General features: G+C 52.5%; 8 protein-coding genes across 8 annotated transcripts; 4 read left to right on the top strand and 4 right to left on the bottom strand.

The window, feature by feature from the left end:
- Positions 1-325: 325 nt before the first annotated feature.
- On the bottom strand, positions 326-1,142 carry J4E85_006106 (uncharacterized protein; the record flags this gene model as incomplete). The annotated part of the gene is made up of 3 exons (XM_051470346.1): positions 326-452; positions 504-999; positions 1,061-1,142. 3 exons carry the CDS (start codon positions 1,140-1,142, stop codon positions 326-328), a joined length of 705 nt encoding a protein of 234 aa, XP_051325834.1.
- A 2,720-nt stretch (positions 1,143-3,862) lies between these two features.
- On the top strand, positions 3,863-7,667 carry J4E85_006105 (uncharacterized protein; the record flags this gene model as incomplete). Its single annotated transcript, XM_051470345.1, has 4 exons — positions 3,863-3,967; positions 4,031-6,111; positions 6,164-6,873; positions 6,928-7,667. 4 exons carry the CDS (start codon positions 3,863-3,865, stop codon positions 7,665-7,667), a joined length of 3,636 nt encoding a protein of 1,211 aa, XP_051325833.1.
- A 1,350-nt stretch (positions 7,668-9,017) lies between these two features.
- On the bottom strand, positions 9,018-10,152 carry J4E85_006104 (uncharacterized protein; the record flags this gene model as incomplete). Its single annotated transcript, XM_051470344.1, has 2 exons — positions 9,018-10,081; positions 10,134-10,152. 2 exons carry the CDS (start codon positions 10,150-10,152, stop codon positions 9,018-9,020), a joined length of 1,083 nt encoding a protein of 360 aa, XP_051325832.1.
- An 837-nt stretch (positions 10,153-10,989) lies between these two features.
- J4E85_006103 (uncharacterized protein) lies at positions 10,990-12,578 on the bottom strand (the record flags this gene model as incomplete). The annotated part of the gene is made up of 5 exons (XM_051470343.1): positions 10,990-11,075; positions 11,131-11,478; positions 11,533-11,652; positions 11,702-12,280; positions 12,332-12,578. The coding sequence occupies 5 exons, from the start codon at positions 12,576-12,578 to the stop codon at positions 10,990-10,992; spliced, it is 1,380 nt and encodes a 459-aa protein (XP_051325831.1).
- A 901-nt stretch (positions 12,579-13,479) lies between these two features.
- J4E85_006102 (uncharacterized protein) lies at positions 13,480-14,281 on the bottom strand (the record flags this gene model as incomplete). Its single annotated transcript, XM_051470342.1, has 2 exons — positions 13,480-13,777; positions 13,830-14,281. The coding sequence occupies 2 exons, from the start codon at positions 14,279-14,281 to the stop codon at positions 13,480-13,482; spliced, it is 750 nt and encodes a 249-aa protein (XP_051325830.1).
- Positions 14,282-16,877: 2,596 nt separating this feature from the next.
- Positions 16,878-17,655, top strand: J4E85_006101 (uncharacterized protein; the record flags this gene model as incomplete). Its single annotated transcript, XM_051470341.1, has 2 exons — positions 16,878-16,933; positions 16,986-17,655. The coding sequence occupies 2 exons, from the start codon at positions 16,878-16,880 to the stop codon at positions 17,653-17,655; spliced, it is 726 nt and encodes a 241-aa protein (XP_051325829.1).
- A 953-nt stretch (positions 17,656-18,608) lies between these two features.
- On the top strand, positions 18,609-20,947 carry J4E85_006100 (uncharacterized protein; the record flags this gene model as incomplete). Its single annotated transcript, XM_051470340.1, has 2 exons — positions 18,609-19,036; positions 19,090-20,947. 2 exons carry the CDS (start codon positions 18,609-18,611, stop codon positions 20,945-20,947), a joined length of 2,286 nt encoding a protein of 761 aa, XP_051325828.1.
- A 636-nt stretch (positions 20,948-21,583) lies between these two features.
- J4E85_006099 (uncharacterized protein) lies at positions 21,584-23,039 on the top strand (the record flags this gene model as incomplete). Its single annotated transcript, XM_051470339.1, has 2 exons — positions 21,584-21,922; positions 21,975-23,039. 2 exons carry the CDS (start codon positions 21,584-21,586, stop codon positions 23,037-23,039), a joined length of 1,404 nt encoding a protein of 467 aa, XP_051325827.1.
- Positions 23,040-24,410: the final 1,371 nt, after the last annotated feature.

Below are 24,410 nucleotides of genomic sequence, written 5' to 3'. Positions count from 1 at the left end.
GTCACCGAGATGGATAGCGTCACCAGCTTTGTTACTTCGGAATTGGCATTACCATCTGATAGAAATCTTCGAGTAGAATATACGGTAGGTGTTGCATTAGTTGGACGCAGAATTATTTCGCTCAATGACTACAGAAACTCCGGCCCAGTTGCGCCATTCGCTAAAGTGAAAAATCGTGAGAATATAATGCATCAAGGGCTGGGCTGATGCACTATGGGTATACATGTGTGTTGTTCGTGAGGCTTGGTAGAAATGTGTGGGCACACCTTCGTGCTTCACAACCTCCATGCCTTTTTTCTAACGGAACATCGAGCGGTTTGAGAATCTAGTAGCGGACGCCATCAGCGGCGGCCTCGGTGTGTTGTGGCTGAACGGCCTTCTCGTGTTCGAGCCTAGCCTTTCGGCGGTGGTCCCTAATCTCGTGGAAGGAGGCGGTGATGGCATGGAGGAGTCTGGCAGCCAGTTAGCAGATGATTCAGGGATTTGGGCAGCGGAGAACATACGTGCTGATAATTGCCAGGATGAAGGTGCCCCACGGCAGGTTACAGCTGTCATCACGGCTCGCAGTCGCGCCAGTAACAACACCAGTATTGCCGTTAGCAATACGCTCCGGGCTGTAGCAGTGACGAGCACCAGCGAGACCTCCGTTCGGTCGCGTAAGCACAGCCACTGCGATGAATGCTCCAACAAATGCAAGGTCGAGAAGTACCCAGATCCATCGGAGTACTCGACCGCCAGGGTTCGCTGACTTCTTGATGCAAGAAAGTAGGATCGTGATCAAAGTATACAGCACGGCGGCGGCAAGAATGCCCTCGACTGCACCATAGCTGCCGTTGATGCCGCGATAGGTCTTGACGCTGTTGACAAGGCGATACACCTTATATAAGCGTTGAGAAAAGATGCCGAGTGAGACCACAGAGCTGATGAATTGTAGGAGGCGTGTGAAACGTAGGAACCAACGGTAGAAGGAAGTGTTCTTGAGCTTGTCCGGCACAAAGCCTAAAGATGGGTGTACGCAGTCAGTATATGTCTCACATCCAGTTCATGGGTAGTTACTGACGCGTAAGAAGACCTGTTTGCTCGCGCTTGTCGGTGACTGGGTAGTCGACCGGACCGTCAATGGGCTCCTGGGCGTGCACCATGTTGATATGCTGGGTGTCGGCGTGGATGGTATTGATGGATTGGTGAGTTCTGCTGAATGCTGAAGATGAGGGCAGCGCGAAGATCCACTATCTTATAGCTCTCTGAGGATGGGGTGACAGCGATGTGACACAAAGACCAGGCCCCTCTTGCCCGTTTGACACGGTCGTCACTCACCGTCACCGTCAGCTTCGGTACCAGCCCCCCGCATCCAAATTAAACCTGGAACCGCGGAGATTTTGCTTAGGCTTGATGCACGGCAGTGGCATGTTGCCTTTGCGCTTTCTCGGCGCGTCATGAGATTGGATGGCTTGGAACGACAAGCCACGATACAGGCGTGATTGGTGGCTGAGAAACAACGCACGTGACATCGCTAACGCGGTGCTAATCTGTTGCAGGCAAGTACGTCACTGAAAATCCCCATGCTTTTTCCTGAACGTGATTTGGAAATCCCATACATGGGAAACCAGTTCCATGCGCGTCACAGCCTCGTAGATCTCCAATGGCATATTCGTCGTGGCTGCCGAATCGCTCGATTCCTGAGCTGATCATCGGAGAATGACGAGCCACATTCGCGGGCGCTTGCTTTTTAGAGGCGATCGTGGTGAAGCTTGTTTCTGTGGCTTCAAGCTATAGGCAAGCTAAGGTTCCGTCAACCGATTGTCTCACGAAAACCAGATTGCGAGAGCATAGGGTGAACAGAATACGCTCCTTAATCCATACGCAATGCGTCCAGAAGCGGTTGTGCGACGAACTGCTGCATGCTCGCCCTGCCAGACTTGTTGAGCGCTACTCGCATTCGGATCCAAATGCCAACACAGCATCGCTTGGTGCTGCCCTGATGGGGAGTCAAGCCTTGCGCCTGATACCGTCAAACATTCGGCATGCATCCTAGCTCCATCTTCCTGTCATGTTCGTCGTTGGCGACTTCAGACCAGTCGCTGCCAGTTCTTCAACAATCACTCCTCAATTGCTCCGGTCCTGGATGATGTTTGAACCGAAGTAAGAATGGCTGTTCCCCATGATATTCATCACCGTCTGGGTGCGGCTTTGTATGCCGATAAATAGTGATGTGTCGGGTGAACAGGCCGTGACCGCGATGTCGACGATAAGCAAGTTGGGTTGATCTGATAGGCTAGGCATTGCTGGTGTCTGCGTTCAGGAGGGATTGTGAGTTCCACATAGCGTCGCCCTGCGGTACAGCTTGGCCGTTGTGTCATACCACTGTGTTCAATTCTCTTGACAACTTTCCATCAAGGTAAAATTGTATCTTTCCGATCTTTTTCGCTACTTTCCCCGTACCATACAGTCGCTCATCGATGTATTTGTACAATTCGCGAAGGTAGGTTTCTGACTTTGCGAAGTCCACTGGGTACAGCTCCTTAAAGTCCAGATGTGCCAGACCTTCAATCTTACGGAAAGGTATTTCTGCAAGACTGATCTCTTTGTTGCCGTTTCCATACCTCCACGTATCAATATTGATAGTCACAGTGTCAATCCGAGTAACAGGTATGTTCCGGCCATCATCTAAGTCCTCGTCCAACAGTGGGTCGACCCATGTTTCCAAACCCCGGAAAACTTGTGATCGATGTCTTTTCGGACTATCATCGAGTAAGAAGCGAGCCAACGGGAACGACAGTCCTCCGGCAAGAAGCAGCCACAAAGTGGACAAGTCTGCTGGATTCCGGCCTTCGAGATCCCAGTCCGTCTGCAGATGCCGTCTATCTGTGGTACAGCACGGGATTATGTTGATGTATAATCTCTCGATGGTTCCTTCAAGCTCGCGCACGGGAATAACGCGCCGTGTCGGCCAGAACCAGTGGTCATCAATAACTGCGACATCGACCTCGAAGTTCCGCGGCGCTTTTGAGAGATATTCTTTGGTCTCGCGATACATTCGTTGACTGGTTAGTAGAAGGCTTGAAACCCCTGAATCCTTCAAATAATCCAGGCTCGGTACACAGCAAAGATTGCGTATGCCAGTTGGATAGCTGGGTCGATGACGCGTGCCATTCTTCGGTAAAACAGTAGGTGACGAGAGCACAAGGTCGATGATGTTGAAGACCAGTTCGCTCGGTAGATCTAGAAAGCCGACCATAGCTGCTTGCTGGTAGAGGCCGCGACAAGGTTGGGTGAGGCCCCGGGGGAAGGTTGCATGGGTTGTTCGCGATGCCTGCGCAGGCAGGTACCGCAGCCCTGAGGCGCAGGCGCGGTTGACCCCACTTGAGCCTCGGGCCGATGGGAGCACACAGCCATCAACTCGCCATTGCATGAGAACAGGCCCGACTTTGTTTGAGTCACATTGCAGTGCGCTCAATGCTGTTACACATACCATCGCATTACAGGTTCGACTGCACGCGTTCTCGCAGCACCTCACCCAGCCCTGAAGCCAGAGACCGCTTCGTTTTGGTTAGCGCGAATGACTCACTTTTGCTCACTCTGCCTGCGCCTCCTGCATGAGGCTCAACAGCCCCCGGAGTCATATGTATCGCCTCATTGGGAAGCATGCTGATTCACGGAGTGAGTAACGGAGTGGAGTAAAGTGTTTGAGCGTGTCTCTTGTACAAGACATAAAGATCGCTGCACACTTACAAGAGATCAGAATCATTAGACGCCAGAGTCCTTTCTGACGCACTCGACATACCCCTTTCAATCGTCTTCTCTGCATCTCGTTCTGCTTTTAGACATGGCGGCTACCGACCATACTTCTCCTCCAGCGCGGATGTCAACGACTTCTTACGATACAGCGTTGTGCATCATCCCACCCGCTTCTCAATGCGGTCACGTAGATCAGCTGCGGGAACTTTACGACAAGGCCTATGGGAAGGTGAGCGAGACCCGCTCTGGATTCAGAGAAAGCACACATTGACTAGGGGTCTAATCTTTTTAGTGGCCACCTCACATCAACCTCGTATACCCTTTCGTTGCACCAGAGCAGCTTCCCAAAGCACAAGAGCAGATTCAAGGGTACCTGGCACAGCATTCCACCCAAGCGACACCCATCGATGTAGAACTGGTTCAAGCCGGTGGTTTCGTGCAAAAGAACAACTTCACCGTATTTCTTGGTACCGATGACCGTGGTGAGGAAGACTCGCCTTTCGTTTCGCTGCGTAGGACTGTACTGCAAGCACTAGGCCAAGGTCCTTCTCGATTTACTCCCCACCTCACTATCGGTCAGACACAGGGTAATCCTCTGCTCTCACAGTCATACCTCCTACGCAAGGCTCAAAGATTACCAAACATACACTTCCGCGTCGGCACGCTTGCTATCCTTATTCGTGAAAAAACGACTGGCGCGCTGTCAACTGACTACATGCGGTTGTATGGAACTATCGATATTGGCGGTCCAGGCGATGTTTGGAGACCTCACATTCCAGACTACTGGGTAAAGATGCCCAAATCGAATCCGGCTGCACCCCGACCGGATGTCGATGAAACTCAGCATGATTCCTTACTTGAGGATTTCGAGGTGCGCGACGTGCCAGCCCTCTGCTTCGATCCCAACGAATCCAGATGGTCACCGCACACATGCGAGAATAGGATCGAGGTTGAATCAGAAGAAATCACTGTTGCGAGTTACAATGTCCTGGTAGACACTGAGTATCCGCCGGACCATGACCGCGACCCGTTGATTGTGGACACCGTCCTATCAGAAGAAGCGACGGCCGACATATTAGTACTGCAAGAGGTCTCCGACGACTTTCTTGACTATCTACTTTTCACTCGTCAGGACATTGCACACATATACCCATTTGTTTCGCATGGTCCGCCATGCCAAAACGATCTAGGTCCTCTCCCCAGTCTACGGAACGTCGTCATTCTGAGCCGCTATCCTTTTAGCTGGCATTCAGTACCCTTCCATCGCAAGCACAAGAGCGCTGTCGTTGCGCGATTGAGAGGCGTCACGGCATCTGGCACTAAGGGCTTGGGGAGCTTAGTTGTCGCTGGAGTTCATTTGACTGCCGGTCTTACTGATGGCTCAGTCGCTACTAAGAAAGCTCAGATGGGGACTTTGATACGCCATCTAGAACAGCACTATGGAAGCGAGCCATGGGTCATCGCAGGGGATTTCAACCTGGTCACGTCGACTTACACCATTGAGACCTCCGTCAAAGACCAGTCCATATCCAGCGAGACTGTATCCCTGTTAGCAACAGTTGAGGCCGAGATTCGGGAAGCGGGGTTATCTGATGCTTGGTCTGTTGCCCGTGTTGAAGGAGTGGACGAAGCGAGTACAACTGCATCTGGAGATGTGTTCGAGGGCGAAGAGGGCGCGACATTCGATCCCCAGAACAACCGACTGGCCGCAGGAACGACTACGACTTCTCACGATCGGCCACAGCGTTACGATAGGATACTATTTCGGTCGCAGGATTCACTTCGCATAGACCGCTTCAACCATTTCGGCGTTCCGGAGATGATCGACGGTGCACAGGTCGCAGCCAGTGACCATTATGGAGTGAGAGCGAAGATTAAAGTGAACGAAGCGGTCGCGAGCACCGGAAATGAAGCAGCCTTCTCAAATCGGCCTGCCGTGGAACACAAGCGAGTGGATGGAACTTTGGCAGAGACCACGAGCCTCGTTTCAGTGCTCGAGACCCACGGCATGTTCCCGAACGAAGATCAAGCGAGCAATCGGTGCGACGCACTTGCAAGCCTCCAGCACATACTACTGGGTACATCAGACGATGGAGATCCAGCGCAACCTGATATACCATTGGTTATAGTGCCAGTTGGCTCGTACGCCTTGGGTGTATGGACTGCAGACTCGGACGTCGACTGCCTTTGTATCGGCACCATTAGCTCTAAGACCTTCTTCCGGCTCGCTCGACAACGACTTGCCAAAGCAGAAGTCAAAGGTGTCAGGATCTTGCGGAAGGTTGAGGCCAGCACCGGCACCATGCTCGAACTGTCCGTCAACGGCATATTCATGGATCTGCAATATTGTCCTGCGCCCCAGGTCGTCGAGAGGTGAGTCTCATGGAACGATTGCGATATAGCAACGCTGACATTAAGCAACTAGGTGGCATGAATTCCGGAACATCCCGACATCCGATCCCATTTTCAACCTTTCTATTCTCTCACTCCGCAAGCTCAAGCCTTACCGCGATTTGCTATACATTCAACGTACACTGCCGTCACTTTCTGCATTCCGCCTAGCTTATCGTTCCATCAAGCTATGGGCTGTCCAGCGCGGCATGTATAGTGCGAAATTCGGATTCCTTGGAGGCGTACACATCACGCTCATGCTCTCATGGGTTTGCAAAAGTCTTGGGCATGATGCTGGCCCAGTCACGGCTGCAGACATTATTGCGAGTTTCTTCCATCACTATGCTCAGTTCGATTGGACGAACGACATGGTCTACGATGCCATCTTCCACAAGAAGATGCCACGTTATTATCGCAGCGCAAGAGAGCCGATGGTGGTGTTGGGTTACCACGCACCCAACTCGAATATCGCTCATACGGCTACGGTTCCCGGCTTACAGCTGCTCGTTAAGGCATTCAAGACCGCCGAAAAGCAGCTTTGCGAGCCAGGAATGACGTGGGAGACGTTCTTCGGTGCGCCATCTGCTCCAGAATCAGGGTCGCAACTTCCTCATGGAGCTGCAGAGTTCCTCCGCAACCACAACAACTTCGTCAAGGTTGACATCCAGTTTTGGGGCCGTACATTGGCGAAGGGTAAGAGCCTAGTCGGTTGGGTCGAGTCTCGCTGCATCTCGCTCGTCATAGGTAAGCCGCTTATTCCAAATACCTATTGCGCAATCATTTCACTAACCATGATAGACATCCACAAAGCCATACCCAAATCGGAAGTACAAATCTGGCCAGCTCGCTTCGTCGATAGCAATTCGTTCGACGTGGGAGAGGGCAAAGAGTACCAAGGCTGTTACCTGATCGGCATCTCGAAATCCGAGAAAGCCGTCTCAGCACACAGCGCGGACGACAAGCAACTCGCCAAGCAAGCTCTGGAAAAGGTACTGGATCGTTTCTTGACGCAGCTGCGGACCGACGAGAAGAACTTCGATACAAGCACTTCATGGATCGATGCTTCGCTAGTAAGGTCTAGCGATGTCAAAGGCTTGCGACTGGACGATCGAGAATGGGGTATCTACGCCATGGACATGGATTCAGACTCCGACGATGAAGAAGAGATTGATGAAGACCTTGAAGACGCCGATGAGAGCAAGCCTCAGCGTACGATACCTCAGCGTCCGAAGCCCACCTCAACACCTCTATCGAGAACAAAACTACGTCCTGCCTCCGATGTTCTCAACCGTCTACGCTGGGACCCGAGTCTTGATCCGAGCGATTACATCATCGGATATGAAGACCGCTTTTTGGGCGCGAAGGAGACTGGTCTTGAGAAATGGAAGACTGAGCAGACGGATGAGGAGTTCATACCTCAGCATCGTATACTGTATTTCAAGAAGAAGGGTGGAGATGACGGAAGGGGAGAGGTGGTATGGGAGAGAGCGACCAGGATAGACAAGATTTTCGGGAGTGGACTAGGTAGTGGTGAGTAGGTACGGGTCATGATCCCGAGAATGGAGACGAGGTCTCAATATACCTATACACACAGAATGTGCTTGCACTTCCTCTTGCGCTTCATGGGGACGCGGCGTACTTGTGGGCGGCCTTTGCATTCGTGACTTAAACATGAGGAAGATGACACATCTGGTTCACCTCAGGTTATAGGCATCTTTGTGCCCTGTCTCCGTAGCACGCATGTTCCCTTCCCAACGGCGTTCGGCCCGGCCCGCTTCGAACAAAAGCGGTCTACTCTGGTGTTGCCTTCGCGAAAGCCTCGATAAATATCTCTTCGAAGTGAAGTGTATCCTCATGTTTGAAGATCGGTTGGAACGCCGTCCTAGCACAACCTTTGCACTTTAGCGATGCGAACCTCCTTCTTCTCCCCGGGCAGTCAGACTTCTAGAAGCGGCAGGCTGTTAATGTCTCGGCGCTTGGCGCCGCTTCAGACACACGAAGCGCGGATAGGCGTGGTTTCAGACGAGTCGTGCGAGCCCAGATCGCACAATTAGCACTATGTGATTAATGAACCCTCAACTCAGCGGAGCTCATGTGGTGAAATGCGCAAGGAGTTCGACACTTCCCAACCTCCATGTCTAGGGCTTACCACCGGTCTCTCCTCGGATATTAGATCTTGATCTCGACAAGGCGGCGACGGCTCAAGATGCGGCCCCATGGGGAAGTCTAATCGCGGCTTAGTTCCAACCGCGGTATCAACACCCCTCTCTTGATTGCGATCTTCTAAATTCCGCAGGAGGGTAGCATTCAACCACATCGTCAGCGGATCCGCAGAACCACAATATTAACAACACCGGCTGCATAGCATTATTCGGGTCAAATGCTTAGAATCTCGGGTTGATTGCGAGGCTGGATCTTGTAACGCGCACGGAGTTCGGCGCCGAAACGTTAGCTGCCCGGTCATGGTGGGCGCAGGATGTGAGGCGCTGGTGGGAGGCTTGCGACAATGCTTGCTAGGGCTTGGGAGTCTTGCATGGGGCGGAGCGGACTCGTGTTCGCATAATGACATGTGTCTTTGTTTGTCTTGGGGATTGTTCGCAATGGAAAGATGTTGAAGTGGCACTGGGAGAGCGGCGCGGCTGGGAGAGCCAAACGCTAGATCGCATTCAGACAAGTCTCCATCTGACATCAGCGTCGCCCGCGGGCACGGCAGTTCGACAGCTCGGCGTTTTCAAGGAATGTACAACCACATCACAAGCAACCTACGCCGCAATTAAGAACACGTATCGTCAAAGAAAATAATGAGGATGAATTGGCTGAACGTGATATCTATGATGCCGGAGTCAAGCTCCAAACGCCGCTCATCCTGCTGCCGAAGCAGATGCTATTTATACATTCCAAAGAACACTTCGCTGATCTTTGGCATTGACCCAGACGTACTCCGTACATCTCGGGTTCGCCTTGCTCTTACCCAGGGTAACAGCAAATAGGTTGATCTCCATCCACACGGGTCGCATACCCATGCGCTCGAGCCTTTCCCACCATGACCTGAAGCGGCCAAAGTCTATGCTGCCACCGCCGCCCGCGTTATCGAGATTGATGCCGTCGCCGAGATGCAGTTCGATCATGACCTGGCCGATGGGCAGGACAGATTTTCCAGATGCGGTCTTCATGTTGTCGAAAGCATTCATCATCGTGTCTAGCGCGTCGTACTCGCTGCCTTCGATATCAATTTTCAGGATATCGATGTAGGTGTGGTTGTTCTGCTTCATCAAGGCGGGTAGGGTCCAGAATGGCGGGTCGGATTCATGCTTGTCCTCTTTGCCTAGGCCGACCTTCTTGAAGAAGGTGCGGTGGCGATGCTTCTCGGCGATTTGGGGGCCCCATGAGTCGACTGAGAAGTCGTAGCCCCAGATGCGGGCGCTGGGGACGCGCTCGAGCATCTCAGCTTCGAAGGAGGACTCGCCGTTGATACCGAAACTGTACATGACCAGGCCATCTTGCGCGTCCACGAGGGGTTCTTGCGATCCGATGGTAGCGGAAGCGGACTTGGGTGCGGGGAGACTCTCGTAGATGTTCATTCCGCATACCCATTTTCCTCCGTCACCGAGTCTGCCGACGCGCTGGATGTCGTGGGGGCATGTCCATGTTGGTGGGAAGAAGTCCCAGATTGTGAAGGGGTATTTGAGGAAGTCCATTGGGAAGAATGGAATCTTCGGGTTGTCCGGATGCGACTTGGCCATCTGGTCTCGGAGCTCAACGCTCTTCTTCCACGACTTTTCCGAGAGCGCTGATCGGTCTTTTATCCATGCTTGCAGGATGGAGGAGGGTTGCGAGGACCCTGTTGATGGGAGGACGGGGAGGTAAGGAAGTAGTGCCGTGCCAGCGGATTCTTCATTATGGAAAATGACGATTAGGAAAACGACGACGAATATTCCAGCGAATATGCGGGCTGTACGTTGTGTTAGCACGTGTTCAAAGGACAACGAAGAAGTTGAACCTACCACCGAAAGACCTGAACATCTTTGCAGGTGGAAAAGAGTGACGTGGGATTGGTGGGCAGAGTTGAGTCGAAGGAACGACCGTGATGTGTGACCTCCGAGTTGAATCGGTGGAGGTAACAATCGCGTCAAGCGTACACAAAGAGAGAAAGAAGAGTGAAAGAAGGAGGAGACAATAGTGAAGCCAAGGGTTTGAAGATACACGACAAGTAGGCCCCAGACAACTTGACTCCTAGTCTGGCGGCATGGTGGACATCGGTCCTTTAGATATGCCAAGGATACGCGAAACAAGAACAGCGGAAAGGCCAACAGTGTTACGTGTACATCTGCCGAGCGCTTATCACAACCAAACATCAGGTAGACCCCCGTTACAGATTTAGCATTGATCGAACAAGAACATCCAAGACCCGTACGGGCTAGATGTTACGAAACCCCGCTCAAGCCGCACGCCGCTATCTTCGCACCAGTCAGGATACCACTGCGACTAGTGGACGACGGGGAGGATGACTAGCCGCACGGCGGACGATGAGGCGGCGGGGCAGATGTGGGTCGATTGATCAACATGGGCGGTTGTTTCGTCCGTGTCTTTGTCTTGCTGCTCCTGCAGCTGAGGCACGGCGCACGCGTTTCAAGACGCACACTCCAGACGCGTCGCAAGCATGATGTCATAGGATCAATGGTATCTATCAATGGAATTGTGGGTATAATACATGTAAATCGCTATTTCGCGATGCGACTATCTTGGATGTTGCTCCGGTTCGCGCGAGGCTTTCTGATGATGGATGCGTACTCCCGAGGTTATGTTTAGTTTTAGTGCCATGCAGGGGGACAGAAAAGGAAAGTGGAAACTGTAATGAGATCATGTGAGGGTCTTGTGAACGACGATGGCAGCCGCCACCAAGAGCACGCTGCACGTGGTAAATACGGTGTCGCGATGCGCTTCGCCTGGACTCATTGTTAGTTTTAGGCCTCTTGTCCCACACAAAGCGGCGATGCTTACCTTCTTTCGTAGTGCTCAAAGCAAGCACAACGAAAACGTTGAGCGGAATGCGAAGAATGCCGTAAATGCTGGCCCTTGAGCCGTCCTCGACGAGCTTGCTCTTCAAAGAGCCCATTGCGGGGTAGTAAACTCCGCAGCACAGCTCAAATATGCAGAAGCACCATAGCGTGACGCGCTCGTCCCGGAAATGCCCAGGAACAAAGAAGCAGGCGGATGAGACTGCGAGGATGCCTGTCAGAATCTTTTGTGCTGGCACAGGTGAGGCAGATGTGGAGAGATGTTTGTAAAGGAGCGAACCAAACATCATCGAACACATCAAGATGGCGAAGATGAGACCAAATGGCAGTTCTGGTTGGTGTTAGCCTGGTTGTGCTTGCATAGAGTGGATAGAAGGCTGCTCACCATCTGTTGAGCCCGCCAACTTGTGACTGAGCTTCAGCGCCGGAAACTTGAAGAAGATAAATAGGAACAGAGATCCTTCGAAGAATCCTGAGACCAACGCAAGCATCATGATGTTGCGATCTAAATGTCAATTAATAAAGCAATCTCAGGTAACGAGGCTTCAACGTACCACGTAGAATAGTCCGGAGAGCAGAAGTAGCTGGAGGAGCTGGGGTGGCCTCTTCCTGCTGGAGCAGCCCCTCAGTCTCTGATGCTCTCCGACTGCTTGAACCGTAGTTCTCTCCCCAGAAGTTCGAGATGGCAAGGAAGGACAGGCTCAAGCACGCAATGGAGGCCATGAACGGCGCCTTTGCGGTGCCTGCCATCCTGACTGCCCACTCAGCGAAGATACCCGCACCAATGGCTACACATGTGTTGGACGTGGTCATCGTGCTGAATATCGCGCTGAGGTGCGGTTCACCATCGGGCAGCATGAGATGGTTGAACTCAGCAACTAGCCAGCTTTCGAAGACGCTCCAAAGGACGGTACCGCAAACACCGCCGAGGATGCGACCGAAGAAGAGAACGTAGATGTTGTTGGTAAGGAGAGTGGCGCAGGACAGAGAGTAAAGGGCGCAGTAACCCAAGCATGCTGTCTTGCGCCCATATCGGTCTGCGAGTGCGCCTACGAAAGATGCGGAGATGCCGGCGGCGATGAACCCAGTAAGGAATAGGAATGCGACTGTTTCTTCCGAGAGTCCTTTCTCATCTACATATCCGTTAGCGGTCAGTCTGTAGAACAGTAGTTCGTCCAACATACCCTTGTAAATAGGATATATGTACGGCCCTTGGAGCCAGTCCGCGGCATTGACGAGCAAATAAATAGGGAAGAAGCGCTTCTTCAGCTTGCTCAAGCCCTCTAGATCCGGCTCTACATGTTGATGCTCGTCTTTCTTTTCCGTAGTCGCAGTCTCTACGACGGCCGCCTTGCGTGAGCGGTGCGACTGGTAGAAAGCAAGTGCATTGAGCACTAGCGATCCAGCGAATGTAGCTCGATAAAGGTCCATGTTGAATGTGGACTTGTATTGTTGAAATGAGCGAAGGGCGACGGTCGGTGGTGGATGAGTGTATGTCCAGCAAAACACAAAGGAATGTAGAAGGTCAAGGTCTCGATTCGTCAAGATGTTGTAAACAGCACTAGCTCTGAAATGGCCCAGTGAATCGAAGGGATTAGTATAGAATGAATTAGTGTCCTTGTCCCGTGCCACTGCTCACGTTGTTAGGACAAGGAGATACGAACACGGTATGCTAACTTGATGGTGTCCCGAATAGAATAGCCGCTTTGTGCACTCGGCCAAGCTGATCCCAATCATGGACCGCGGAGCAGCACAGCGCCGGGCGTCATACATGGAGGTCCCCTCCCGGTACGGGCTGACGATAGGCTTGGGGGGCTTGCGCGTCAATAAGTGGAGTGACACACCACGGCGTTTCTAAAATGTGGGACGGCTGGGCGCGTCAATGATGCAAGGTCTTGGTTTGTGCGGGGTCAATGCGCCGTCAGGGGCGGCAGGAACAACCGACCGCGGCTTCGCGAGCAGCTGCCGCGTGAAACCAAGGGGGCTGGTTTCAGATATGACGGCACCCCATCGTGGATACATCCATCTTCGCACCCCTTTCAAAGAAAACATCAAACACCCTGGAGCCTACATTGACGTTAGGTCACCCACTTTGCACGTTTCTACATTGATGTAGGCGGCAAACCTGTTCAGTTTTCTTTTGTGTGAGATGTTCTCGCGAACGTGCTCTGGGTATCTGTGGGTGTAAACTGAGGGCGGTATTCACGATGAAGAGAAGCTTGGGAGTGCACATTGGTACATGAATATCTATTCCTTGGTAATTTGGAGCCTATTCAACCATCCTTGAACATCTTCCACCATCACTCATGTCTCTCACAATTCTACTCCTTGCTCAACCACCGGAGGAGCAGTACTGGGCCTTGGATCTCATACCCTCGAAAGGGCTCCGCTCCAGCGCGCGAATCTTCTCCACACATGCCTTGCAGGCCAGGGCCTCACAACCAGGACATCTCATGCCGCCGGTGTGAGCGGCCATGCAAAACACACAATGGTCCTCCCCACCAACCTGAACGCGCCATGCTGTGCTCTTGTAGACGCACGTCTGTTGGCTGCAGGGGTGCGACATCTGCACAACCATGCCATGTGCCTTCGCACCAGGCTTGGGAGTTGGAGGCCCGCCTTCGAACGGACTGAAAAGAATATTAGCAAAGATCAGGTTTGGACATGATGGATCCTACATACCTCTCATAGGCCTCAGGGTGCCTCATGCGGTAGGCTGCGTCCTTCTCCTGCCATGCGGTATACTCCTTGCCCAGGTAGTACTGCCAGCTTGCCTCGTATGGCTTGCGGAACGGCTTCTGAGGCGGCGGGCTTGCTCTACCAGCCTCGTAGTTGGCGGGGCCTTTGCCACCGGAGTTCTCGTTACCGGTATCATGGTTCGTCTGCTCAGTGGGAGCGCTAGTCTGGTACTTGTTACGCATGTAGGTGCGGTCGTATTCGGTGCGGTACTCGGTGTTGGTGAGCTGCTCGAAAGCTTCGCGAACGCGGCGGAAGACATCGGCATCTGCTACACCGGACTTGTCGGGGTGATGCGTCTTAGCGAGTTCACGGAATGCCTTCTTGATGGCATCAGTGGAAGCGCCAAGCTGGAGACCGAGGTCCGCGTAGTAGTCTTTGAAAGTGTTAGTGGCCATCGCGAAAGGTATTAGCAAAGAAAAGAGGTTCAGCGAAGAGGTTCAGCAAAATGATGAGGCTCTGCAAAGCAGTGAGGTATCAAGAGCTTGGTCAAAGTGGAGAGACGAGGCTGAGGATCGATCGAGAGTGACCCGGATATCTGGTCTATCTCCCGCTGCGATGGTCCTTTTGGTCCGCTTGCCTCAATACGGATAGGTGCCTGTCAGGCACCTACGATTACAAACAGTCACGTCTCTATTTCCGGCAGGTGCGCCATCTCCAGGTGACTGAGAGTACCATGAAGGAGAATCTGGGGCTCTCATTGGCTGCGCGACCGGAAATACAGGCTACGATGGTTGTACAGACGACGAGATTTGAGCAGAATGGCGCGATTTTGAACCGGAGAGAAGCTCCGTGTAGGCGCTATTGACTCAAGTGGGATAATGGCATTGTCGGTGTACAAACGGCCGTGTTCGCGAGGCATCGCGTAATCAGGTGATGCCGAGGCACTACCCGAAGGGTTCATGTCATACTGGCATACCTCAACATATGGAGCTCATCTACTCCAACGTGGACGTCGCGCTGTCGCTACCCCTTTCTACTTCTGATCAGACTACGTAGGTAGGTACCGGATCGCTCGCAGTCGACGCACCATCCCAAGGCCTTCAGTGTGAAGTCTCTATCAGCTCCCAAGCTATCTAGATAGCCAGGTTATCTCGGACTGCGCTGCTCAAACTCCGCATTCAGCATCACACGCCAGACGACCCTTCCATCTGCGCATTGAACATTTGTACTCGCGTTTGCTCGGCTCACATTACTTTGCGTCCTTCAGCTTCATGCACTGCTCCCTGTCGTTCGAACTACTAGCACAAAGGATGTCGGACTCGTGTTTGGCTGTTGTAGGCTGGACGCGATCAGGTCAGGGCTGCACAATATCATGGTCTTTCTTCATTTTTAGACCAGAGGACTCCACGCTCTGCAAAGCCCCCATAATCTCCCCGGACCGATCGAAGAATTAGGCACAGTCCTCGAACATAGGGTAGTCCTGTCCATTCCTTACGCCGAAGTCGCAATAGATAATAACATTAGCGCGGCAATAGGTGGGTAGGCTTGCATTGGCGTCCTGTGTGAGCCACATCTGCTTTGCTCAATCTGACGTCTTGCTCGTGGTCGACTTGGTATCTCGCATTCACGAATAGCATGAGAAGTGTGGCTATGGGTGATTGCGTCTTTGGCCTGGGCAGCGGAGATAAGATCTCGAGACATTCTTATGGGCCGACGTATTTCATACCGCGATAAGCAGCGACGATCACACAAGACGATGTATACTTTGGATTTGATCACTCGGCGTACAGTAAGAAGATTCCTTAGGGGCACAAGCCTTCTTTTGCGGCAATGAAGGTGCTCGTAGAAGATTCTAGATATACGTTGAGTAGGTCAGTCTTTACGTGAGAGTGATGCGGCGCGTAAGTAGGTATGTTTGTCGGTCTACGAACAGGTGATTAACGTCACACTATTGTCTCTCGTGACTCTCATCAAACTTATTGGGCTTTATCAGTGGCGCTCCTAATCCTCCTGCACAATGTGTACCCATCGCTCGACTTTCTCATCTGATTTCCGCTAAGTGGTCTTCTCCATGTCTTCACCTACTTCATTGACAAATGGTCGCTCCATGTCCGCACCTACTTTATTGACGAATGGTCAGTCCATGCCTCTCGCAGTGCAACCATTGCCCGAGCCGGCGGTACAAAAATGGGTTGTGTGTCACCGCATACCCCCGTATCACTTTACTCTGGGTTTCACCGGCATACGATGCATCGATCAGCATGCCTTGATACATCAAAGTACGTTTACAGAATGTGTCTGTAATGATCTTGGCACAGCGATAAACGAAGCAAATCGAAGGGCAGCAAATTGCGTCGCAAGTCAAAATGCGGGCTGGGTCAATGACGTCTCCCCAGATGGAAGGCAATACTGGATATGGAATCACGCTCAGCTAAGGAACTTTGATAACTTCATAGCGGTATACTACGTTGAGGGCCCGGTGGATGAATTGTGACCGAAGGTGCTGTTATGGGAATATCACACTCGCTGGTAATCTTGTACTCAGGGGTCTGAGACGAAGATCAATCCGGAGACGACGATTGCGATCTAGAATTTCGCTGGATACGGAAAGGAAGGATATAGCAGTACTCTATCAGTAAAGCGAAAATTTCATCTGGTGAGGTTCCCGCACACGGGTACTAGACTCAGACTCATACGTTGCAGTCTATGATTTTCGTCCTCGTTTCGTTTTGCGCATGTATCCTAGGTACCGTCGTGACTTGGAAACTGGCAAGTGAACATATACTCAAGCCGCTCGCCGCTAATAGAGACGACGAATTATAGCACATCGACCCTGTAGCTCACAGCACCTAGAGCGCGGTGATTACTGAAAGAGCGTAATTGTAGCGAATGACGTACTGGAAGAAAGGGAAAGAAAAGGTTCCGTGCGCCACAACGTGACTAAACCGGGCAAACGATTTTGAAGTTATTCCCAAGATATTCCGCCCGTCCTCCTTGATCGCACACAGAACCCTTTTGATCAAACAGGACCAAACAAGTATCTCCTTCGCCATGGCCGACAAGCGACTCCTCTTAGAATTCCTCAAGGCGCAGGATGCGTTGAGAGAGTAAAAGCCCCACTATCAGATTCTTCGTCTTCATCTAACACATATCCAACAGGCCACCTGCTATGGTCACTCTCCTCCACCTCTTGCCAAACAGTGGAAATGTCGCACAAGCAAAACTATGTCGAGATCTCGTTTTCGAACGCTCAGCAAAGATTGCCAAGCAGTGCAAGAAGATCCGCGAGGACAAGGTGGACATGAGAAGCCGGCCGCCAGGTCTCATCAGTGACTACATCGCGCTCCTTCGCGACAACAAGCCTCCCCGACGACAGTTTCCGACTGCTGGCGGGCAAACCATGGACGCCGTCGCTAGGCTTCGCTACATCACTTTGAGCAGTCTTTACCTCTTCTCCGTGGAAATGGAAGACTCTACCTCCGCTCAAATCGTCTTTCGCGCTATTGTAGACAACTTCCACTTTATCTGGCCGAATGGCTTCCGATACCACCCTGGACCTGACGTGATCAACCATGTCTATTACTACACTCTGGCTTGGGACCCCTTGCGCTATTTCCTAGCAGACTGCTACGTCGACTTCGCCAACATCAAGTGGTATATCCCCCACCGGAAGTTCCACAAGGACTTCATGACCAACGTCTCGTTGGGCCATTCGAGGCATTGTAACCTTGCACATGGCCCTTCCAGAACTGCCAACCCGCGGAACTACATCTTCCCCCAGCAGCTCGCTCAGACCGCAACCAACTCCGTCAGGAAGTCTACCCAGTAAGTACTTGTGAGGCTCACAGAATGAATAGAGCGCTAACAAGACGACTAGGCACGGTAGGAAGGGTCTTGGACGGCGCAGGACGTCGATGTAATTGCCGCAGAAGCATGTCGGTCCGATTGAGAAACCTCAGCAGACGAGAGGTGGGTATCATGGGGTCTTGAGACTGACAGCTTGGGTCGGGAAATAGATGTAGCGGTCAACAGAGGTACATCATGTAGTCAGATATGCATACTCAAAAACACTGCTCCAATGTGCAATTGACCAGCGTCCGTGTCTCTTTCCCAGGATACCTGGGTAGCAAGCTACGAGCTCCAGTTTCTCTACATCAAGCATCAGAATCGCCTCATTTCTGTCGTTCTCGTACCCATTGGTCGTATTGCTGAATTTCTGGAATGCAGCTCGCCGTGTCGATATGGAAGCTTCTCGTGCACAGCGCAGCTCACGTGCGCGAAGGCGAGGTAGCAGCTCTTCATTTCCCACTTGGGCGAGGTCACGCCTTTCGTGAAAGTGAGGCAAGGACCCTGTAATGATAGTTGAAGATGGAGATGATGGCTGTACACGCGCTGCTGCGATAACCGACAGCCTCGCGATGTTGTCACTGGGTGACGTCGCGGCTGATCAGGGAGATCTCGCCCGATCACGTTAGCGTGAAACTTCACTTGCGGACCCTTCAACCGGCGCAGCGCCATGCTTTCTTTTCTCACCTTATCGGCAGCCACGCGAAACCCTCAATCGTGACGAGACTACCTGCCCGAAAACGTCGAGCGACTTTAAATCTATTTGTCGCGACGCGCGAAGCGCATTGAAGTTCGATCGACGGCAGCACCCTCCGCCAGTCACGCTCCAGACGTGAGGCTTATCTACTTCTGTCGCGCTGCCGCAACCCCCGGAAGGACCCGCTCTTTTTTGTGCAGCCTGAGGAAACCTCACTACCGCTATTACTTAAGTCTCATATGTCAGGCCCAACATCAAACCCAGACTGGAACAGAAGCGGCAGTCCTGCCTACGGCACGTTCACTCGGCCACCGTTCAATCCGAATCCCACCAAAAGCCACGACAGTAATGACAGTGCTATTGCACCCTCCAGCAATGGTGGTGAGGAGGTCTCACCGAAGCGTCGACCTTCGCCTCAGCGGAAGCCATCAAAACACATCGAATTCAGAAAGTACCTGAAGCGCCCTCATATGATGGAGACGCAGAGGACGCTAAGCGATGCATTACGATCGGCAAAGAACAGGGAGGAGCAGGAGACTTTACTCCCCGAGGAAGACTACGCTGGATCTGATGGGTGCTTCAATGGACAGGGTGAGCCTATGATCCCTAGGACAGCCAGTACGCCTGGTTTGAACAACAACACCAGGACATATTTCAATATCCACAGGTAGGTCAACGCAGTTGATGTGAGTTGCACCGCGGATGTTGACCATGTTCTAGGATACGACGTCTCGTCTTGGCTGTCATCGAAGATCCGTACACAGTGGATCAGCTGCGAGAGCCTCGTATGAACGTTCTCATTGTAAAACCACTGGTCGACCGTCTTTACGATGAAGACGACATATCCATCGTGTACTGTTTACTCGTCAATCGCATGCAGTTTCTTCGAGAGCAGCAATTTCAGCAACATCATCAAACTGTCGATTTGACGCGTGCCAACCTTTGCGAGCTGGTCGCCATGAAGGTGCTGCGACGGCACGACGAAGAGTCTACGGGTAAAGCTGGTCTACTACTCTTAGCACAGATCATGGTCGCTCCTTTCCAGCCGTTTCAAGGCGCGCCCGAAGAGCGTTGTCCACCGCGACACATATCAGAGTACCAGGGCCAGGGTGACAATGAGGGTAAATTGACGGCGCTGGAAGTGGCTATCGTCTCCGAAAGTAAGGTACTACTAGCTGGCTCCGCGAGCCAAAAGGTCATTGACGCTATCTATCGGGGACGAATCGTATACACCCCGACCGTCTATATGGATATCATACCGGATCACTACAAGTATAAGCCCATATCGCTTTACGATCCACGCAAGGCACCGACACTCAACCAGTATCGCCTCATGGTACCGAGAACGCGCAACATCATCGAAGTTGTACAGTTCTTTATACTGCTCGCACTCTATTGCTGGTGTATGACCATGCGACAAGATCACTATCTGACTATTGCCGAGATCACGTTCTTACTCTACGGCAGCGGCTGGGTACTAGACGAACTCATATCATGCCTTGAGCACGGTTGGGAGGTACATACACAAGAACTTTGGGCTTTCCTGGACGTCACATTCGCCGGCATATTTCTCATCTATCTCGGCATGCGGTGCCATGGATGGATAACAAATCAAGACGAAACGGGTAGACAAGCCCTTGACGTTCTTGCTGTCGCATCCCCAATATTGTTCCCACGTATCGCATTCAACCTTATGCCCGAGAACATGCTGTTCATTGCTCTGAGGGCGATGGTCAAGGAGTTCACAGCACTGAGTCTGATCGCTGTATGGTGCTTTGGTGGCTTCCTGTTGGCGCTCAAATGGCTGAGCATCAGCAACCCCGAAGTTGGCTACGAAGACTCACCAAACTCCATCACTATCTCCAAATGGATGCTCTGGATCTGGTTCGGTCTGGATGGCCAAGGCATCGATGAAGCTCCTGGGTTCCATGAGATTCTCGGTCCTACCCTGATGGTGATCTATGCTTTCCTGGGTAACACACTATTCTTGACAGTCCTTGTCTCGATTCTGTCCAACACGTTCAGCAAGATCGCAGCAGATGCGACAGCCGAAATCCAATTCCGCCGCGCCGTGCTCACTTTCGAAGGTGTCAAGTCCGATTCGCTATTCGCCTACCGCCCACCCCTCAACCTATTGGCGTTCATCATTCTACTCCCTCTCAAATTCATACTCTCGCCCCGCTGGTTCCACAAGATCAACGTCTCAGCGATACGTATCTCGAACTTCCCTATTCTCCTCGCCATCAACTACTATGAGCGTAGGTATCTGTGGAAGCCCCGTCGCCACCTCAGCATCAACGGCCCTGGGCCCTCCAAACGCACAACCTGGCTGCAAGACATCGGTTTCTGGAGGAGCTGGAAGCAATTGAGTCCGCACGCTGATTTGCAGGCTGTGTTCGAAGAGGAGCCACCAGAGGACGTAGTGCATAGAATCGAAGAGGAGGATGACCTTGAAGACGCTATCCTCGAAAACAGTTTCGCAGCGAATGCCATGGGTACTCGTAGTGTGAGTCCAGGAAGTGCAATGACGGGAAGAAGGAGGAGATTGAGTAGTGTGTGGCCAGGACCGGGCGCTTAGGAAGGATTTCGGCGGTCTACACGCTAGGTCATGCCTTGGAGGTTCGCAGCTGTTTTTCCCGAACTATAACGACTTTCGGTACCTCGTCTTACCCCATCAATTCAACCCGTTTATCCTCAATGAACATGTGTATTGTCGCCTATCAGTCGCTTGTCTATTGGGCCCGTCGCGATGCAGCACCCCACTCCGTACTAACGCCGAGATCCGCACCCAACGTCAAGCTATTACCCCCAGCTTATTGCGCATCGAACCCGTTCGAGATAGCATCGCGACGATAGTAGACCTCATTATCCCCAGAATATTATCCAGCTCACCTCTGACCATCCGCGGCCTTGCAAAACTGTGCTCTTGTTCGACAAAGCTGCGCGGCCGATCCGCACCGCACATTCTTTCTCCGGCGGCTAACGCCTACGGCCGATAAGCATCACCACAACAAACTCTGGTAAAGATTCTATCTGGTCTTGCGCCGAGAAGGAAGAGAGTGACTCACGACTGGGTGCCTGATCTAGAAAATCTATGCGACAGTGTTGATTGAGGATATATAAAGCGCTCCGACAGCTTAATCAAAAGAGTAGCATCAACACCGGCCACCTCGATCTCTCAATTGAAACGCGGAACACCACCTCAAGTTTCAAGATGGCGGACATCAACCCGCTCCCCTTCTATCCGCTCCCTACGCGCGCCTCGCTACTATCACAGTTCCTGGGCAAGCAGCTCGAAGACCTGCCCACACCAGCCATTGTGCTCGATCGCGCCATCATACGGCGGAACTGCGATGCGATGCTCAACATCTGTGCGGAGCTCAAGGTAGGGTTCCGCGCCCACGTCAAGAGCCACAAGACGCTTGAGCTTTCTCAGATGCAAGTGGGAGCAGAGCAGAGCCAACCAGCGAATTTCATCGTTAGCACGATTGCGGAGGCGGAGAACTTGTTGCCGTACTTGTGCTATGCGCAGGGGGTGGAGAGGGAGGCTAGTGTATGTCCCATATATCACAATCACAAAGGCACCACTGACGTCTGCTCTCAAGGTACTTTACGGTGTACCAGTCCCTCAATCTGGTATCCCGCGTCTCGTTTCTCTGGCCTCAAAATTGCAGCCGAGATCCGTCAGTGTCATCATCGATAACGAGGCGGCTTTTCTCAAGTTCCACGAACGACTCGCTGCCTCTGGAACGGAGCTGGAGATAGGAGTATTCATCAAAATCGACACGGGCTATGAACGCGCTGGCATCAAGACTTCCTCTCCGGCTTTCCCATCGCTTGTCAAGACAGTAGTAGAGAAGAGCCAGGAGCCAACATCTGGATGCTTTCTGCAAGGGTTCTACTCGCATTTCGGACACTCGTATGGTGGATCCTCAGAAGACGATGCCGCAAACGGTCTCATCGAGGAACTGGTGGGTTTAGAAACAGCAATCAAGGCTGTTCCCAAGAGCTTTGATGGAAAGTTGGTGCTGAGTGTGGGCGCAACACCTACCGCGACAGCAGCACAGAACATGCTGTCCAGCTCTAGCCCCAAAGTCCAAGAGTTCCAAGATGTGCTTCGACGTCTGCAGAAAGACCACGTCGTCGAGCTGCATGCAGGGGTATACCCGTTGCTAGACTGCCAACAAGTCGCGACACATGCTAGGCCATCGACTTCATCTAGTGGAGCCACGTCGTCCTTCCAGCCTCTCTCAAGATCTAACATTGGTATTCGGATGTTGCTCGAAGTAACAAGTGTATACAATGAGCGATCGAAGCCTGAAGCTCTAGTATCCGCTGGCTCTCTAGCGATGGGTCGCGAACCTTGCAAGTCCTACCCGGGATGGGGTATTGTCACGCCTGCACTAGGCAATGCTTCCGCTAAGCACATATATGACGAGCGAGAGGGAAAGACGGGATGGATCGTTGGACGCATCAGCCAAGAGCATGGTATCTTGACCTGGGAGGGCGATAGGAGCGAATGTAACGAGTTGACGATCGGGGATAAGGTTATGGTTTGGCCAAACCATGCTTGTGTGGCTGGCGCTGGGTTCGGGTGGTATCTTGTGGTCGACTCGGACGCGGGTGGAGATACGGTCGTGGATGTCTGGGCCCGATGGAGGGGCTGGTAATCGGACATAGGCGTGGGTGGAGGCGTTATGATCGCTCGATATTACTCGGCTTCCGATGCTATAACCCATGTCAATATAGTTGTAAGAGAACCCCATTCATACATCCAAAGCGATGCTGGGTGATGGGACTTGTATGCCCTCGTATTGTCTGACCTCAACCGGCGTCGTCTCGACTCTGCGCAGCCAGTATCGCGCGTGGATGGCAACAACTCAAAAAGTAACGAGTCTGGCGTCTCCAATTGCCCAATCTGCGCGTGTAGTTTGATGACTTTGACTTTGCTCACACTCCGAGTTGACATTCCTGCAGGCTTGTACGACTCGCGCAGCATCTGGTCCTGGCGCTGTCGGCAAGAAAAGCCGCTGACGACTTCCGCCAGTATTGTCCTGCCCATCGCGTATGTGTGCGCGGATCGTTCTGCAGTCTTCAAACCCATCTGATCCGATCCGGGATGAGTCGCATTTCGCGGCGTATAATGTCCGGCACAGCTACATCTCGTTCGTCGGGTTCGGGTTGCGGCGGCGGGATGGGAGGACACGAGTTTCGTGGTTTGCTACTGTAGCGTTGCAAGAGTGTAGTTCGCGCCGTTGTTTCTTGTAACGTTGGTCTGCATCTTGATCAAACTTTCTATTGTTGGTGGCTACCAGCCACTCTCTAGCCCAGCGCCAGAAGCATGTTGCACGGGTTGATAGATGGAAGAAGTGATGGTCGCTGGGTGAAGCTTGCCGATCGCGTGCACTGTGATTGGATGCTCGTGACCCGTAATATGCTTGCCAGGCACAAGCACAAGTTTGTAGTTATGCGCGTGCATCCCAAAGCTTGGGATCCATAGCTTCCCGCGGAGATCGGCCAGGAACCGTGGCGCTTGGTAAACTCACGTTGGAGCCCATTCATGACGTCTGCTATGGGTTGCGCCATTTGGCAGCTAAAACATCAATCGGGATATGATAAGCCTCGGCACTTGACCTGACCGAGTTGGAAAACGGCGACATGGCGGGATCGTCGCTCAGGGCAGCCATAGGAAAGCTTGGGGGCGTTCCTGGGTGTGTTGCTGGCGGCTGCAATGCGTCTTCTAGCGCACACAGTGAGGATGCCACGGCCAAAATGCCAAACCGCCAAATCACCTGCTCGACACGTTGCAGCCAGCTAAAGGCCGCGGGCGGTCTAGAAAACGGATATCTGTAGTAAAGGGCGCCGCTGGGGATAGGCACTGCCAAAGTTTATTCTTGTTTGAGGCTTGCCCGTCTGCTCCTAGTCGTGAAGGCTGTATGGTGGAGAGTAGCCATGGCTTCCCCGCCCTGCCTCTGGATACCAACCGTCTCGGGCACTAAGGCATCCGCCAGCCTGCTTGCGGGCAAGCCTCCTGCACTACC

The sequence above is a fragment of the Alternaria conjuncta genome (genome assembly GCF_024043145.1).
Source record: "Alternaria conjuncta strain BMP 0040 chromosome Unknown scaffold_8, whole genome shotgun sequence".
Taxonomy (NCBI): Eukaryota; Fungi; Ascomycota; class Dothideomycetes; order Pleosporales; family Pleosporaceae; genus Alternaria; species Alternaria conjuncta.
Note: the sequence above shows the minus strand (reverse complement) of the source record. Positions and strands in the feature narration are given on the sequence as shown.